This window comes from Erinaceus europaeus, chromosome 18 (assembly GCF_950295315.1).
Source record: "Erinaceus europaeus chromosome 18, mEriEur2.1, whole genome shotgun sequence".
In the NCBI taxonomy this organism is placed as follows: Eukaryota; Metazoa; Chordata; class Mammalia; order Eulipotyphla; family Erinaceidae; genus Erinaceus; species Erinaceus europaeus.
In genome coordinates, this window is record NC_080179.1 from 12,767,320 (window position 1) to 12,784,305 (window position 16,986).

General features: G+C 37.7%; 1 protein-coding gene across 2 annotated transcripts in view; it reads left to right on the forward strand.

The window, feature by feature from the left end:
* Positions 1–224: 224 nt before the first annotated feature.
* The window catches only part of TTN (titin), a 332,848-nt gene continuing 316,086 nt past the window's right edge, over positions 225–16,986 (forward strand). For both annotated transcript variants that reach the window (XM_060177642.1, XM_060177641.1), the window contains exons 1-8: positions 225–425; positions 3,377–3,480; positions 6,497–6,700; positions 8,146–8,433; positions 9,621–9,706; positions 9,795–10,039; positions 15,625–15,952; positions 16,498–16,650. In XM_060177642.1, coding sequence (XP_060033625.1) covers positions 3,390–3,480; positions 6,497–6,700; positions 8,146–8,433; positions 9,621–9,706; positions 9,795–10,039; positions 15,625–15,952; positions 16,498–16,650 — 1,395 coding nt within the window. In that variant the 5' untranslated portion in view covers positions 225–425; positions 3,377–3,389. The remainder of the gene's footprint in view (positions 426–3,376; positions 3,481–6,496; positions 6,701–8,145; positions 8,434–9,620; positions 9,707–9,794; positions 10,040–15,624; positions 15,953–16,497; positions 16,651–16,986) is intronic.

Genomic DNA, 16,986 nt, shown 5'->3' on the forward strand with positions numbered 1-16,986 from the left:
TTTAAATATGGTTCTACTTCTCTGGTAAAGCCTGTTTAGAGGTGCTAAATTTAGCAATGCCAATCAGAAGAACAGGTGTTCTGTGACACTACCAAATAGGTCCTTTTCCCATCATGCTTTCCTAAGAGAGCCAATCACTGGGGCGCTGGCCTGAGGATGTGGGGCTGTCAGCAGATCTGGTGAATATAAGGGCAAGGCCAGACCCTGGCTCTTGAGCAGTCGCATTCCCAGCCTCGCCTCGGGTGTAGGGATTGCATAGAAAAGCAAAACTACACAGTCTTGACTGTGTAGTTTTGTTTTTTTAAGTTTAGAGGCTCACCGATTCATGTTGGAGATGGTCGAAAAAACCAACTCTAGATAGGACGTCGTTTCAGAAACAACACTGGGCATAGCCCCATCCTTTTTAGGCACTCCTGAGAAATCAGGTAAGACTCATGTTTACTTTTTTAAATAGTAAAGGCCCTTTCTTATTGCAATTTCGTTCCAGGTTATCTTGTATTTTTAATGCTTGTACATATGTACTTTCCTGCTTGTTACTGGTGATGATCTCATCTCAAATGTGCATGTTAAAATCTCTTTAGTGTGTGAATATTTTCTTTTGAAAGTTTTCGTTGCTTTAACATATCAGCACAATCAAAAATTCAGACTCTTTAAATGCACTTTCTATTCTGAATGTGTTACTGGTGAGGTCCCAAATTAGGATAGAAATGTTTTGCTTCTTTTATAGAGTCATCTAGTCTGTCGAGAATGTTCAAGGTTATATTACTCGGTGATAAAGCGAGAGACCAAGAATAGCTCTGATAAAATGCATGTGGTATCAGCTACACCCTGATGACTTTTTAAGGGAATCAACTGCTGAGGGATCAGTTGCAGGACTGTGACAGAACACTTGCCCGCTGTCAGTCAACACTGGAGAGGTTATTTTGGGAGCATGACATTTTAGATGCATGTCTTCAGCCCTAATTAGACAAAGGCTTATGAAGAGCAAGGACTAAGACAACAAACTTTAGCTAGACAAAAGGAATTTTAAAAAGACCAGTTTATGTCAGATAACTGAAATATGTTTAGAAATTTAAAATAAAACTCTAGAATTGTTTCCTTCAATATACTCAGAATCTATGAATTTGTATTAAATATATAATCAGATTACATGGTAGATTTAAGGGTTGGCTGGCTCAAGGAAAGGTAAGAAATGAAGTCGAGGAGACATTTTATTTCAAAGTCTACTTTGATCTACCATCATCCAAAAATAAAAATGATACTAATAAATATTTGTCAGTATATAGGTACATGAATACATAGTATGAAGTGATAACAGCTACTTTTAGAAAATTCACTAGTTTTTAAAGAGAAAAATTTAGGCACAAAAAGTTGTTCATCTTAACGATATATGCAATAATAAGAAATTCTTAATAAAAGTTTCACGAGGACCTTTGGATAATATCTGGATTTTCCAAATATAAATTTTGTTATTTCAGAATTCTAGTTACAGTTTCCTGGTAAGTCAAAAGTTGTAGTAGGGTACATAATTATCACTAGGAATATTATTGCTCAGTAAAATTCTAGTAATTAAAGACTCAAACAAAATAGCAATGAAGCAGTTGGCAATTGAGAACCTGCTTTTAATTTTAGAATAGAGTCATGGTTACATAGAAGGTTTTCACGCATCAGCAAATTCTTTGCATAATCTATCGCTTTCTTCCATTTAACAAAAGGATTTAACAATAAATTCATTCACTTCTTTGATTTGTTATAAAAGCATAGGTCTTTACTTGTTGTCTGTATATCACACCAGCCTCCCTTTTCAATGTCTGCCCATTTTTCCTTATTAAGGAAATCAAAGGGGAGGGAGAGGTACATAATGGTTTGCAAGGAGACTGTCATGCCCCAGGCTCCAAAGTCTCAGGTTCAATCGCCTGCACCACCATAAGCCAGAGCTGTGCAGTGCTTTGGGCAGGGGGGAGGGGGTTGGGGGAAGAAGAGATAATCAAAGTAGGATTTTTCTTCTGGGCCTATACAGATTTGGTCTACTTACATGTATGTGAAGTTTCCTGAATATTCTTATTTGTAAAGCACCTCTATTGACCAATTACAGTATGAAGAAATATTAAGAAGCAGAAAACACTTTGTGCTGTTTACCTCAAATCTGAAGATTTGACAAAACTTGCCAAACTTTTTCAAATAAAGAATTTCAGAATTTCCAGTTTTAATTTTGGTCACTATTGGAAGTAATCACCTGATTATTTAAAGTAACTGCTTTCAAAAAATAATGTTAATAAAATTGATTCTTAGTCTTGTGACAACTATGGTGCCTATCAAAGGAAGTGAGGTGGGGAGAAGCAAGAGAGAAGTCTAACCCTTTTTTCCTGGTTAGTGTAGACTGTAACATGGTGTTGGGTGTAATAAGTCTATATTATGTATAGATATGAAAATATACTGTTCAATTTTTCTAATATTTTAAACCAATATTAATTAAAATAAAATGAAAATAAAAGCCAATAAGTAATATTGCCAAACTGGTGCTAACTTCATAAATATATTTATAGAGCGCAAAGAGTACTGGGGAGAAGGAACAAAATGTTTTCTTAAAAACTGCCTCTCTGGAGTCAGGCGGTAGCGCAGTGGGTTAAGCGCAGGTGGTGTTAAGCACAAGGACTGGCGTAAGGATCCCAGTTCAAGCCCCCAGGTCCCCACCTGCAGGGGAGTCCCTTCACAGGTGGTGAAGCAGGTCTGCAGGTGTCTGTCTTCCTCTCCCCCTCTCTCTCTTCCCCTCCTCTCCATTTCTCTCTGTCCTATCCAACAACAATGACATCAATAATAACTACAACAATAAAACAACAAGGGCAGCAAAAGGGAATAAATAAATAAATAAATAAATATTTAAAAAAAGAAAAAAATACTGCCTCTCAAACGAACTGATATGAAGATTCATTTCCTAATTCTACACAACTCTTTCATGACTTCAGTTACCCCCTACACACACACACACACACACACACACACACACACACTACTTCAGTTTTCCTCTTTCCCAGCTTTGACTTTTCACCATTTGGTAAGACTGTATTTCCCTCTTTGATTGCTGGGTAGTGTACATTCCTTGTTCTGACTACTTCTTTATTTACTTTTTGTTGTTGTTGTTGTTGTTGTTACACTTTCCCTTAGATTTGTTAAACTGGTAGACATTAAGGCAGTTTAGAAGACAACACTTAAATCCAACCTCTCTAAGAAGAGCTGCCTACCACTCTAGGGCTACAGGTCATCTGTGGAATAATTCCTCTAGAAAATGTGTGTCTCAGCTATTTACAAAGTAGCTTCAGAATGGCAGTTCATTGTAACATCCTAACGTCCTAACGTGTTTTCCATGTCCTTCCAGAGTGCCTAAGAAGATGGCCACTCAAGCACCGACGTTTAAGCAGCCGTTACAGAGCGTTGTGGTACTGGAGGGTAGTACCGCAACCTTTGAGGCTCACATTAGTGGTAAGCTCACATATGCCCACTTTCCTGTGTTTTCTTCACCTCCTCTCCAACACACTAACTTTGAGTGAGGATTTGACACCAAATTTAAGCCCTGCTTTGACTTTGTAAAATTGGTCCAACGTTATGGAAGGGTTATTATAAAGGTATATACCATTCATAGAATACTGACAAAAATTATCTAACAATCCAGTGGCTTGAAAATGTTTTATTCATATTTATAATTCTCCCATGAAAAATAATTAACATTGGATTAAGACTGCTGTCAGAATCTAGCCACTTAGTAAGACAAATTTGGTCAGTCCATATTTGGGTTCAGCTGCAGAGCCAGACAGGAAGCTAAGAACTGGAGCCCAAAGGGACCATCATGGAGCTGCAGGGCATGCTGTCTGGGGGCTGACTGGTCTGGGGGTTGTTTTTATAATTTTTTAATTTTTATTTTATTTACTTAATGATGGATAAAGACAGAGAGAATTTGAGAAAGGAAGAGGTATAGAGATAGGGAGAGAGATAAAGAGACACCTGCCACCTTGCTCCTCCACTTGTGAAGCTTACCCCCTGCAGGCAGGGACCAGGGGCTTGAACCTGGATCTTTGTGCACTGTAATGCATGTGCTTAAGCAGGTGCGCCACCACCTGGCCCCAGCCTTGGTTGTTTTATGTGGAAAATAACAAGACAACTGATTTTCCTCAGCAATAAAACTTTTAGTGATAAACTAACTCTTAATTGTTTTCACTTTTTTTCTTTTTATGTTGATTAAGTAATTCTAGTAAATTATGATTTCCCAATCATCATAAATTTACAGTGATGAAAATGGGTGAACCATTCTGGTCTATATATTAAAACAAAGCAAACATTGACTCTAGAATTTTACTTTGCTTTCTTTTTTTTCTTTTCTTTTTATAACAGTTCAGGAACAATTGCATAAAATGTATGATTTCTGGGGCCTATTGTAAAAAAAAACTGAATAATAATTTAGAAACTAAAATACAAATAATCTTAAAATTATTTAAGTGATATTATCTCCTGCTGTATTATAACTAGTTATGTAAGTTTATATGGATTAGCTGAAAGTCATATTTGATGCATCTCTATTGTGCAATGTTCTTTTTAAAATTTTATGGCTTATAATAAAATAACAAAATAAGATTCCTTTTTCCTTTTGGGGGGTAATAATCTTATTCATAATTGGATAACACAATATTTTAGATCGTACAAGTATCATGCAATCATTCTCCATTAATTTTTTTTGCATATCTAGAAACCACATCAGTTCTTCTCATTGATGACAAACTCTGATGAAATTCCAGATAATTTACTTGTTTATCTATTAACACCATCATTTATGAGCTGAGGAAAGCACAAATGGCTTCAGTGTGAATTTTCCTGTATGTGGAGCCACAGAATCTGACTCCTTCATCACTTCTTGTTTCTTCACACTGAGTACTAATAAACATTCTTAGAAAAATTCCACTGAAAATATTTGGTAACCATAAATTTGTCAAATAAATTATTCACTCAGCCACAATGGGAGATTGACTAATGTGAGAGCTTCCAGATAATATGTTTTCTTGGTTATCTTCATCTTCTCAGCTTAAGGAAACAAATCCCCAGCCATTATGCCAAGTGGCCTCATGCCTTCTGATTGCAAAGAGTTTTGACCTACTTAAAAACATCAAATTATGTGCATGCACTTTTTAGTTTTACCATTTATGCTGAGCAAAGATAATTTGGCCTATCTAATTTACAACTCAAACTATACGTGCTTTTTCTGAAAAACTAAGTTTGTCTCTTATTTGGCTGTTACTACCAACTGACTTCTTGGTAGCATAACATTTTCACTAAGTGCACATTTGGAAGACAGGAGAATTTAGGAAGAAATTGTTCATGTAACAGCAGAGAGAGAAAGATGAATTTACCTCTTGTGTGGATAGCTAGATTTTTTTCAGTTTATTTTTTATTTTTATTAATTTATTTGTAAAATAAAACATATCAACAGCTACCTCTGCTGCTTTTACTCTTCCTTGATACCTACCTTCCCTTCTTTCCTTCCTTCCTTCCTTCCTTCCTTCCTTCCTTCCTTCCTTCCTTTTTTTCTCTACATCTCCTGGCCTTCACTGCTCTGGGCTGACTTTTTTAGATAAAGAGAGACACAGAAAGGCAGAATAAGGGAAAGAAACCACAGCACCAAAGCTCCCCTCAGTGTATTATAAGTTACTTAGAACCTGGCTCACACACATGGCAAAACATCACACTATCAAGTTAATTAATTTGCTTGTCCTCTTCACTAATTTTCTAAGAGGACAAAAATCTCCTCTAATGTCAAAGTCCCGTTAACTCTTTTATAAATTCCTTTCATGAGTTTAATGATGTCTAAAGAAAAGAAAAATTATCTGAACAGAGTCCCAAATAGGAAGGCAGGGGAGGGAGATTCTAGTTTTTTAAGGACCGCTGCTGTCTGAGAGACCTTGGCAAAAACCACTGAGAACCTTTTTTTAATTCAACCTCAATTTCCTCCCCTATAAAATGAAGGCAGTGACCTGTACTTAAACATACAGATCTTCCTACTGGTCACCAATTTTACACATTTACCATGTGAGTTAGCACTTTTTCACTACTATCACAAAAGAGTGTTAGACTCTGGGTTGGTTTTATTTACTTATTTTCTTAAAGACAGGTCCAGACAATGACCCTTTTAAAAATTTTAAACTGTATTTATTTATCTACTTATCTGGTAGGACAGAGAGAAATTGAGAGGAGAAAGGGAAAAAGAGTGGGAGACACCTGCAGTATTGCTTCACCACTCGTGAAGCTAACCACTCCCTGCAGGTGGTGACCAAGCGGACAGTGCATTGTATGTGATATGTACATTCAACCAAGTTTACCAACGCTCAGTGCCCTGTGGCTATTTTTAGGTGGGGGGGCTAGGATGAGGCAGAGAACATAGTCCATATGGCAGAGGACTTTGCATTGCTCAGTTCATATGTAAAGATGAACTAACTGCCTTTGCTCTTTCTAGGTTTCCCAGTTCCTGAGGTGAGCTGGTATAGGGATGGCCAGGTGATTTCCACTTCCACTCTGCCCGGCGTGCAGATCTCCTTTAGCGATGGCCGCGCTAAATTGACGATCCCCGCCGTGACTAAAGCCAACAGTGGACGATACTCCCTGAAAGCCACCAATGGATCTGGACAAGCGACTAGTACTGCTGAGCTTCTCGTGACAGGTAGACTGGAGGAAATCTGTCCATTTACTTCCACCCACAGTCTCTCTAGCATGTGGGGGAGGTAATCACAAAAAACTGTGAAGGACCCACTGGAGGCTGAACTAACAGTTTAGCTGTCTGCCTGTTGAAATCGAATGTCCTTTTCAAAATATAGCACAAAAGGGAGTATCAGTTTCTCTCTATTTTTAACACTTAAAAGAATACCAAGTATATTCTAAAAAATATCTTGTTTCTGAGCTAGCAGAAAGGTTTGTAGCCTTGTTTACAAGCCTACTAAGGAAATCAACTCCAAGAATTCACACTTTAATAAATACCTACATGACCATGATATAGGTGATTCACAGACCACTCATTCAATAAACACTGCCGTAGGCAACAAAGTCTAGTAATTCTTCTCTCACGTTGCTACAAATATGTAGCAGATATACACAGAAAAGGCAAATGTTTCCTTATGCTTCAAAATCATGTCAGAATTTCTTTAGAGAAGTTGTCACAAAGCTTCATGGCTTTTGACACTTTTCTTCATCCTTTATTATCAGAGAAGGCACCTATAAGAACTTTTTGTTGCATAAGATATTTTGCATTATCTATGTAATGTTTATCCAATAAACTGTACCTTCATCTGTGTTCAGTTGCTGAGCTGTAATTGATCTGAACAGAAAGAACATCCCTTATGACCTTTAACATAGTTGCAGACAGTTCGGAAACGGGCAGTGCACAGGGTTGGCGGTTTCTGCCATTGTTCATGATACAAAATACATGTTGAAATCAACCCCATTCATCGTTCATAGTTATAAATTTTTCCTTTCAACATAAGTAACCAAGTTGTCCCCTTTCTTTCTCATAACTCACATTAAATCGCATCACTATGTGGATTAATATTTAAGTGCAAGTAAATATTTGGGTTATTTGAATTCTGGTCAAACTGGAAAAAATTTTAGGGTTTTTAAGATTAAATTAAATAAATTTTGATGATTCTATAATTCATAAGTGAACCTATCAAACCAAACATTAGAATTCATTATAAATGAAATTTGTAAACTTGTTCTATTTTATTAATAGAGATGTAAAAGTGAAGAGAAAAATGATGGAAAAATTCAGATGTAACAATAGAAATGAAATAATAAGATCTAGGATTTTCCCTCGAAAGAAAGAAAGAAAGAAAGAAAGAAAGAAAGAAAGAAAGAAAGGGAGGAAAGGTGGTAGTCTAGATCTGTCACACAAAACAAAGCAAACAACATTAAGCATGGTGGCAGCATGGGTCCCTTCATCTCCTGGCTCCGTTCTTACTGTCATCTGCTGGTTGAGTTGGGGCCAAGGTCAGTCAAGGATGTCTAGTTCAGCAAGTCATTGCCTGGTTTGGAATCGGAACTGTGATTGTTTAAAAATAGCCTGTTTCCAGTGCCCTGACTGGCAGTCCAGATTTTCTTTTCTTTCCCCTGCAGCAGAGACAGCACCACCCAATTTTGTTCAACGACTGCAGAGCATGACCGTGAGACAAGGAAGCCAAGTACGACTCCAAGTGAGAGTGACTGGAATCCCTACACCTGTGGTGAAGTTCTATCGGGATGGAGCAGAAATACAGAGCTCCCTTGATTTTCAAATTTCACAAGAAGGCGACCTCTACAGCTTACTGATTTCCGAAGCATACCCCGAAGACTCTGGGACCTATTCAGTAAATGCCACCAATAGCGTTGGAAGAGCTACTTCGACTGCTGAATTGCTGGTTCAAGGTAGATATGGCGGAGGTTGAGCGATAGAGAAAGCAAAGCAGGGGACACTAATCAGGATGAAGTGGACTTAGGGTTCCACTTGCTTCTCTCCCTTTTTGAGGCTCTGTATATTTTTGAAGTTATGTCAAAGCTGGTATTTTATTTCTTTTTTTAAATTTCTTTATTGGGGAATTAATGTTTTACATTCAACAGTAAATACAATAGTTTGTACATGCATAACATTTCCCAGTTTTCCATATAACAATACAACTCCCACTAGGTCCTCTGTCATCCTTTTTGGACCTGTATTTCTCCCCACCCACCCACCCCAGAGTCTTTTACTTTGGTGCAATACGCCCATTCCAATTGAGGTTCTACTTGTGTTTTCTCTTCTGATCTTGTTTTTCAACTTCTGCCTGAGAGTGAGATCATCCCATATTCATCCTTCTGTTTCTGACTTATTTCACTTAACATGAGTTTTTCAAGGTCCATCCAAGATCAACTGAAAATGGTGAAGTCACCGTTTTTAATAGCTGAGTAGTATTCCATTGTGTATATATACCACAACTTGCTCAGCCACTCATCTATTGTTGGACACCTGGGTTGCTTCTAGGTTTTGGCTATTACAAATTGTGCTGCTAAGAACATATGTGTACACAGATCTTTTTGGATGGATGTGTTGGGTTCCTTAGGATATATCCCCAGGAGAGGAATTGCAGGGTCATAGGGTAGGTCCATTTCTACCCTTCTGAGAGTTCTCCAGACTGTTCTCCACAGAGGCTGGACCAACTGACATTCCCACCAGCAGGGTAGGAGGGTTCCAAAGCTGGCATTTTAATACATATAAATTGAAAATCTCTAATATTCTAAACAAGAGCTCAGAATCATTGCAACCACCTCCAGTAATTAACCCCACTATCAGCTGGAAAGTATTTTAATAGGTCATTTACAGTTTCAGCTTATTGACATCTAATGAAATAGCTCTAAATAGGGTGGGGAAAATAGCCCTAAATAAATCCACATCTAGTAATAAATCGCTAGTCTTAACTCTTAACTTATAGTCACACAGATTCTAAAATGTTGTGCATTTTTGCCTACCGGGACACATAGAAAAAAATTTTTGACTCAGTAGTCAGAATTAACATAATATATTTGAAAGTGGACCACCATTCCTTTTTTAATAAATATTTCTCTTTCCCTTCCTCCAGGTGAAGAAGTAGTACCTGCTAAAAAGACAAAAACAATTGTATCGACTGCTCAGATTTCAGAAACAAGACAAACCCGAATTGAAAAGGTAAATTTTCTATACTGTTGCCTTGCAAGTCCAGACTGTTTAGTCACCAACTATCCCTCTTCTACACAAATTCTGTTCTCTCTTACAGAAGATTGAAGCCCACTTTGATGCCAGGTCAATTGCAACAGTTGAGATGGTCATAGATGGAGCCACTGGGCAACAGCTGCCACACAAAACACCTCCAAGGATACCTCCAAAGCCAAAGTCAAGGTCTCCAACCCCACCATCCATTGCTGCCAAGGCACAGCTGGCTCGACAGCAGTCACCATCGCCGATCAGACACTCCCCATCCCCGGTCAGACATGTGAGGGCACCAACTCCGTCTCCAGTCAGGTAAAGCCTTTTTAAAGGTGTCTGGTTATTATGCATTTTAAATTACGTTTCACCCGATAAGAAGACACATAAAGGAAGCAATAAAAATATAAAATGTAGTGAAGTAAACAAACAAAAAAGAGACATTGAATATTATTTTAGAGTCTGACTGTCCTGGGTAAACAGGAGAACTTTTAAAATTTTAATCCTGAATTCTTCTTTGTATTTATTAAATACCTGCTTTGTTGTCAAAAAAGTACAGTGAATAAGATGAATCTGAACTTGCTAATGGATTTCTAACAAGTTTGAAATACATGTTGCTAACAGTTTGATTTAGGGATTTATTATAAAATAGTCACCACTAAGTATTGTCAACTTCCTCTGTGTCAGACACCTTATTGTCATTATATATATGTATGTATATATCATGTCATTAAGTAGTCATGACAATTTAAACAAATATATCATCTCCTACTTCATAGATAGCATTAGAGCAGTTAAATAGCCTGCCTAAGGATCTTAGTCATTTTACTTGTACATTAAAAGTCACAATAAGAATAAGTTAAAATATGTCATGGTTCAATGAGATACATTTTTGTAAGTAGCAAATAATTATACAAATATAAGGTTGTAATCAGAATATACTAAACAGTTTCCGTATGTCTGTAATAGTTGATCTGGAAAATTAATAGACTTCTGTACCTTGATAATATGGAGATGTTTTAGAAAGCAAGCATGCCCACCAGGTCTCCAAAATTATATAATCAAGTATAAATTATCCATAGCAGGTTGGAAACTTCAGGGTTTGGTTTGATATGATGAGATTGTTGATATGATGAATTGGATAATGCAAAATTCTGAATAAACAATTATTTCTTGATCTGTTTTAATAAGTGAAACATACATAGAGAAAACTTTCTTTCCAAGAAACTTAAAAGTGAATAATATGTACACAACTGACCTAAACTTATTGTGACATTATTGTAATCAAAGTAGGATGTAGATAAACTAATAGGAAATATATCAGGGAAACAGAAAAGGGTTCAGGTGTAGATCAAGTACACAGGGATTTCAATTTTTAATCAAAGTGACCTTTCCATTTAATAAGAAAATAGATGTTTATTCAATAAAGAATATAGGATCAGAAAGATAGCTTGCCTCAGAGGGTATCTGCTTTGCTGTATGTGTGACCTGGGTTCTCGCCTAGCCACACTGTACTGGGAAAAGTTTCCATGCTGTAATGTGTCTCCCAGTCTCTTTATACCTGGAAAAGTCAGTGTGAAGTGTTGAAGTCCTGTTGATGATAAAAAAAAAAAAAAGGTAAAATAAAAGAATTCTTACCTGCAAAAAGATAGGTCTCTCTCTTCTCAAATATAATTTAAAAAATTGGAAGGAAGCTTTCCTCAAGATACTGTTTTATTGCTTCTGTCATAAAAGTATTGCAACAAATGTGCTATAGTTGCAGTGTGCGTGGTATAAGTCTTGAGAAGATAATGTGCTCTACATAGCTGTACAAATCAGCGTACACATCAGACCCTCTAATGAAGAAAACTGTAAAACAGTATATCTGGAGGGAAATGTTTGCAACATTTAGGACAGATCAAGTACGACTTACTATACCAAATGTATTTAACAGTTCCCACCAATTTAAAGTAAAAAAGCAAGCAGTGTAAGTTAGAAAATAAATGGATGGAAGGCAAGCATTTTAGCACAAAATGCAATGTAATGTTCATTGTCATATACAAAAATCTATATATATTTCCAGTCTTTATTATACTAGTCAATTAAATATTAAATGTACTGATAAACATTAATATGAAACCTTGAATTAAACATTAGTTTGTTATTTATTTATTTATTTTAAAAAAGGAGACATTAACAAAACCATAGGATAAGAGGGATACAACTCCACACAATTCCCACCACCAGACCTCTGTATCCCATCCCCTCCCCTGATAGCTTTCCTATTCTTTATCCCTCTGGGAGTATGGACCCAAGGTCATTGTGGGATGCAGAAGGTGGAAGGTCTGGCTTTTGTAATTGCTTCCCCGCTGAACATGGGTGTTGACTGGTCGATCCGTACTCCCAGTTAAACATTAGTTTTAAAGACATGTCAAACTTTTAAATTTAAAATAAAAAAAAAACTGGGGCCTGTATGGTAGCACATTATTTCCATACACAAGGACCCAGGTTTGAATCCGTACTCACCCCCATACAGAGGAGACACTTCACAAGTGATGAAGCAGGTTTGCGGGCATCTTTCTAACTCTCTTTTTCTCTGTCTCTCTCAATTTCCCTCTGTCTTATCCAATGAAATATAGAGGAAAAGGAAAAGAAAAGACAAGAAAAGAAAAGAAAAAGAAAGGAAAGGAAAGAAAAGGAGAGAGAAAAGGAAAGGAAAGAAAAAGGAAAGGAGAGCACCTAGCCCCAGAGATAACTCTGGTGGCAATTAAAAAAATAGTAATAAAATAAGCAAAACAAAACAAAACAAATAACAAAAACTGTTCTGTCTCTCCCTAACTCTACATTATGAAACTGCAAGGCAAACCATGTGTAATTTCTGGGGAGATAACTACCTCACAGTTTTTAAAATCCAAATCTAAAAGTTATTTAGAATTACAGTATTTATTTGATTCCACAGAGCATTTTGACTACTTTAACAGTTCCGAGAGTTCATTAATAACAGTTCCAGTTACCTAGCTCTCATCTTTGCTTTAAAATAATCAAGACATAGAAATACTAATTTATGGAGAAAATAATGGCTATCCAAGATAAATTATTTCCTAAAATGTCTTATGGTTTAGTCTTTTGTTGTTGTTGTAGAGTAAAGCAAACAGATTTTATTGAATATGGTGCATGCTATCTAGCTGTGACAAGGTGATTATTTTTGTTGTAAAAGCAAAAATAAGCACTTTCCCATAATTTCCTATAAATACTCAAATTACTTTGATTTTCACAGTTATGGCTTACCTGGGACCTGCTGTTAATCACTCATGCCATGGTAATCATGTCTCTAGGTCTTTTTGAATTAAACCAACTTTATTAGGTACAGCAAGAACAAGACACAGGTTGAAGCTTGAAAGTGCGTGTCACTGATTTTCTTCAATTAGTATAGACCTTACATTATTATAAAATGTTCTTTGTTACATTTTTAAGTCCGTCAATTTCAACATATATATATATATATATATATATATATATATATATATATATATCCTTGAACTACCTTTAGTTTGGAGACAACTTCATCTGTAATGTGAAAATTAGTTTTCACCAAAAAACAACTAAAATATTTCTGCAAGAACATAATCAAAACAATCCTTAGATTGTTCCTATAAACCTGTAACTTAGAACACATCTGACCTGCACTGTGAATACTAATTTGAATAACGACTTTAACTGTATATAGTGACTGTGCTTTAGTGACAGTGTATTTTCATTTATAAACATTTTCCTGTATGCATACTTTGCATGGTACATACAGTGATAAAGCAGCACTGCCATCTGGAGGAGAACACTAAACATTTTTGTTGATTAAGAAATGAATTAATTCTCCAGATAGCTCTCCACAGGGGTTAGACCAAAAGGTGAGAACTTTTACACATCTAACAACTGTATACTGTAAATCACTAATCGCCCCAATTAAAAAAAAGAAATGAATTAGTTTCAATAAACTTTTTCTTAAAATAGTTTACCTAAGGGGAGTCGGACCACAGCACAGCTGGTTAAGCACGGGTGACGCAAAGCACAAGGAAAGGGCATAAGGATCCCGGTTCAAGCCCCCAGCTCCCCACCTGCAGGGGAGTCGCTTCACAAGCAGTGAAGCAGGTCTGCAGGTGTGTCTGTCTTTCTCTCTCCCTCTCTGTCTTCCCCTCCTCTCTCCATTTCTCTCTGTCCTATCCAACAACGACGACAACAATGAAACAAGGGCAACAAAAGGAAATAAATATATTTTTAAAAATAGTTCACCTAAGCCTAGGATCATTGTTTTATATGAGGAACTGATTTGGGGGGCTAGAGTTGCGAGTATTTTGCATTCGAATTATTATTTTTTAGTATTTACCTATTTTTTCCTTTTGTTGCCCTTGTTATTTTATTGTTGTTGTTGTTATTGATGTTGTTGTTGGATAGGACAGAGAGAAATGGAGAGAGGAGAAGAAGGCAGAGAGGGGGAGAGAAAGATAGACACCTGCAGACCTGCTTCACTGCTTGTGAAGTGACTCCCCTGCAGGTGGGGAGCCAGGGCCTCGAACCGGGATCCTTACTCCGGTCCTTATGCTTTGTGCCATGTGTGCTTAACCCACTGCGCTACTGACTGACTCCTGCATTCGAATTCTTTCAGAGGCTTGATTGCACATAAAAGCAATGACAACTGTTTTAGAAGAAGTTTCTTTATTGACTTAACAAAAAACTATGGAATCTCTCCATTTCTCTGTCTTATCCAACAATGACAACATCAGTAACAACAGCAATAACAATAAAAACAAGGGCAACAAAAATAAATAAATATTTTTTAAAAACTATGGAATTGGGGGGCAGGCGGTGGCACACATAGTTAACTGCACATAGTACGAATCACAAGGACCCATGCAAGGATCTGGGTTCAAGCCCCTGGCTCCCCACCTTCAGGGGTTAGCTTTACTAGCAGTGAAGCAGGTCTGGAGTTCTTTCACTCTCTTTCTTTCCCTATCCCCTGCTCCCCTCTTAATCTCTCTCCTATCCTATCCAATAAAATGGAAAAAAAAATGACTTCCAGGAGCAGTGGATTCATAGTGCTGGCACCTAGCCCCAGTGAGAACCCTGGAGGCAAAATTAATTAATTAGCTAAGTAATTAATGATAACTATGATATCCTTAGGGGTCAAATTAAATGACTCCTTCCATAATGCAAAAAGAAACAAAATTCTTTAAAAAGAACAGAGCACAACACGGTGAGGTGACAACCAACAAACACAAAGGAAGTTACAAAGAGGAGTCCCCAACAGACTTTCAGAATAGTGGTTTCCAAAGTGTGTCGCACAGTCCGTATCCAGAATGTTCTGCAAGAAGAGTGCCCACCAGGAGGTTCCCTTTCAGTTTGGAGAGTCACAGCAATGATTGAAGGCTGCGGGGAATATGACAGAAAAAAAAACAAAACCTGATTTGCTTGTTTTTACTAGAATCACACATAATTTTGATTATAGAAACCCTTCTTCATTTGACATCTATTGACAACTTCTCACAGCCTCCCCCAAAGTTAGGAGTACAGAGAACCTCAAGGTTATGGGTTACTGTATTTGCCATTACTATATATATATATATATATATATATATATATATTAAGACAAAATTTTCTTTATCTTGATTTTTTTTCTAGTGTGGGAGAGCTGGGTAGGTCACAAACCTCTCTAGCTTAGTATTGATAGTAAGCCTAGTTGTCATGAGTGAGGTTGCTGGTATTTAACAGAATTTACATTCAAGTTGATGACCTCTGAGTAGGTTATTGAAGCACATGTTTTGTGTTAACTGTGCCTTACGTTTAAACACAGATTTTTCTTTCCAATATTCTCAGGACCTGAGTGGAGCTCTACATGCGGGTCTTCTTGACGTCTGCCATTTGTTTTTCAGGTCCGTGTCTCCAGCTGGGAGGGTCTCCACATCTCCTATCAGATCTGTTAAGTCTCCGTTACTCATCCGTAAGACTCAGACACCCACTGTGGCCTCAGGTCCTGAGGTGCATCCCCCTTGGAAGCAAGAGGGCTACGTGGCCTCCTCTGAGACTGAAATGAGAGAAACCACGGTTACAAGTTCAACTCAGATGAGGACAGAAGAGAGATGGGAAGGGAGTTACGGTCTGCAGGAGCAAGTGACCATCAGTGGAGCTGTAGGCACAGCTGCTAGTGTGTCAGCCAGCGCCACCTATGCGTCAGGGGCAGTGACTTCTGGGGCGGCAGAGGTACTGTCAGAGCTTTCTTGTTCTATTGTCCTTTATTTCACATTCTGGTTTCAGTGGCCAGAATCCTTCCATGATACTCATTCTGTGTCTGGTGGAGGGGAAATGCTTACCAGGTGAAAACATAAGATGAAGCGTGGCTCATGCTTGGTGAAATCATTTTTAATTGGAACAAAGACTCAGTCATAGAATGCATGTCAGACCTCTCTTTGCAATGTGAAGTACTTATGAATATGTACTGTAAGTGGTACACTTTCCTTTTGGACTTCAGCATTTTCTGCCTAGCATGTCATAAAAAAAACAAACATGGGGCTGGGCAGTGGTGCACCTGGTTAAGTGCACACATTATAGTTTATAAGGACCTGGGTTCAAATCCCAAGTCCCTATCTGCAGGAGAAAGCTTCCCAAGTGATAAAACAGTGCTGCAGGCATTTCTCTGCCTCACTGCCTCTCCCCTTTCCCTCAAAAATTTCTCTCTGTCCTATCAAATGAAATAAATAAATAAAAGTTAAAACAAGCAAACATGTACTCGGTTCCTTCTAATTCAGGTGAAACACGAAACAGATAAAAGTGCAGCTGTTGCGACTGTTGTTGCTGCTGTTGACATGGCCAGAGTGAGAGAACCAGCTGTCAGCGCTGTAGAGCAGACTGCTCAGAGGACGACTACGACTGCCATGCACGTCCAACCTGCTCAAGAACAGGTATGTGTGAGGGGTCCACACTAAGCTTTGCATATGGAGGTGTCTGACCCAACTGTGTTCAGTCATTTTGAGCACAATCTATATGGCCCAAGCTTTTGACAGCTTTCTGAGCAAAAGGTGACCCTCTGAGAGATAAACATCTTAAATGCCTGTGCTCTGTTGGCCAGGTAAACAGGTAGGCAGAAGTTACTATCAGAAAGTGATTACAGGAGATCAGACAGGGACTTGAGAGTATAACGGGCTCCGAAGCTTATCCAAACAATGGCGTGACCAGAAAAATCAGCTGGACCATAGAAGTGGGTGTGCACTCATTACTGTGGCCCCCAGATGAGTTAA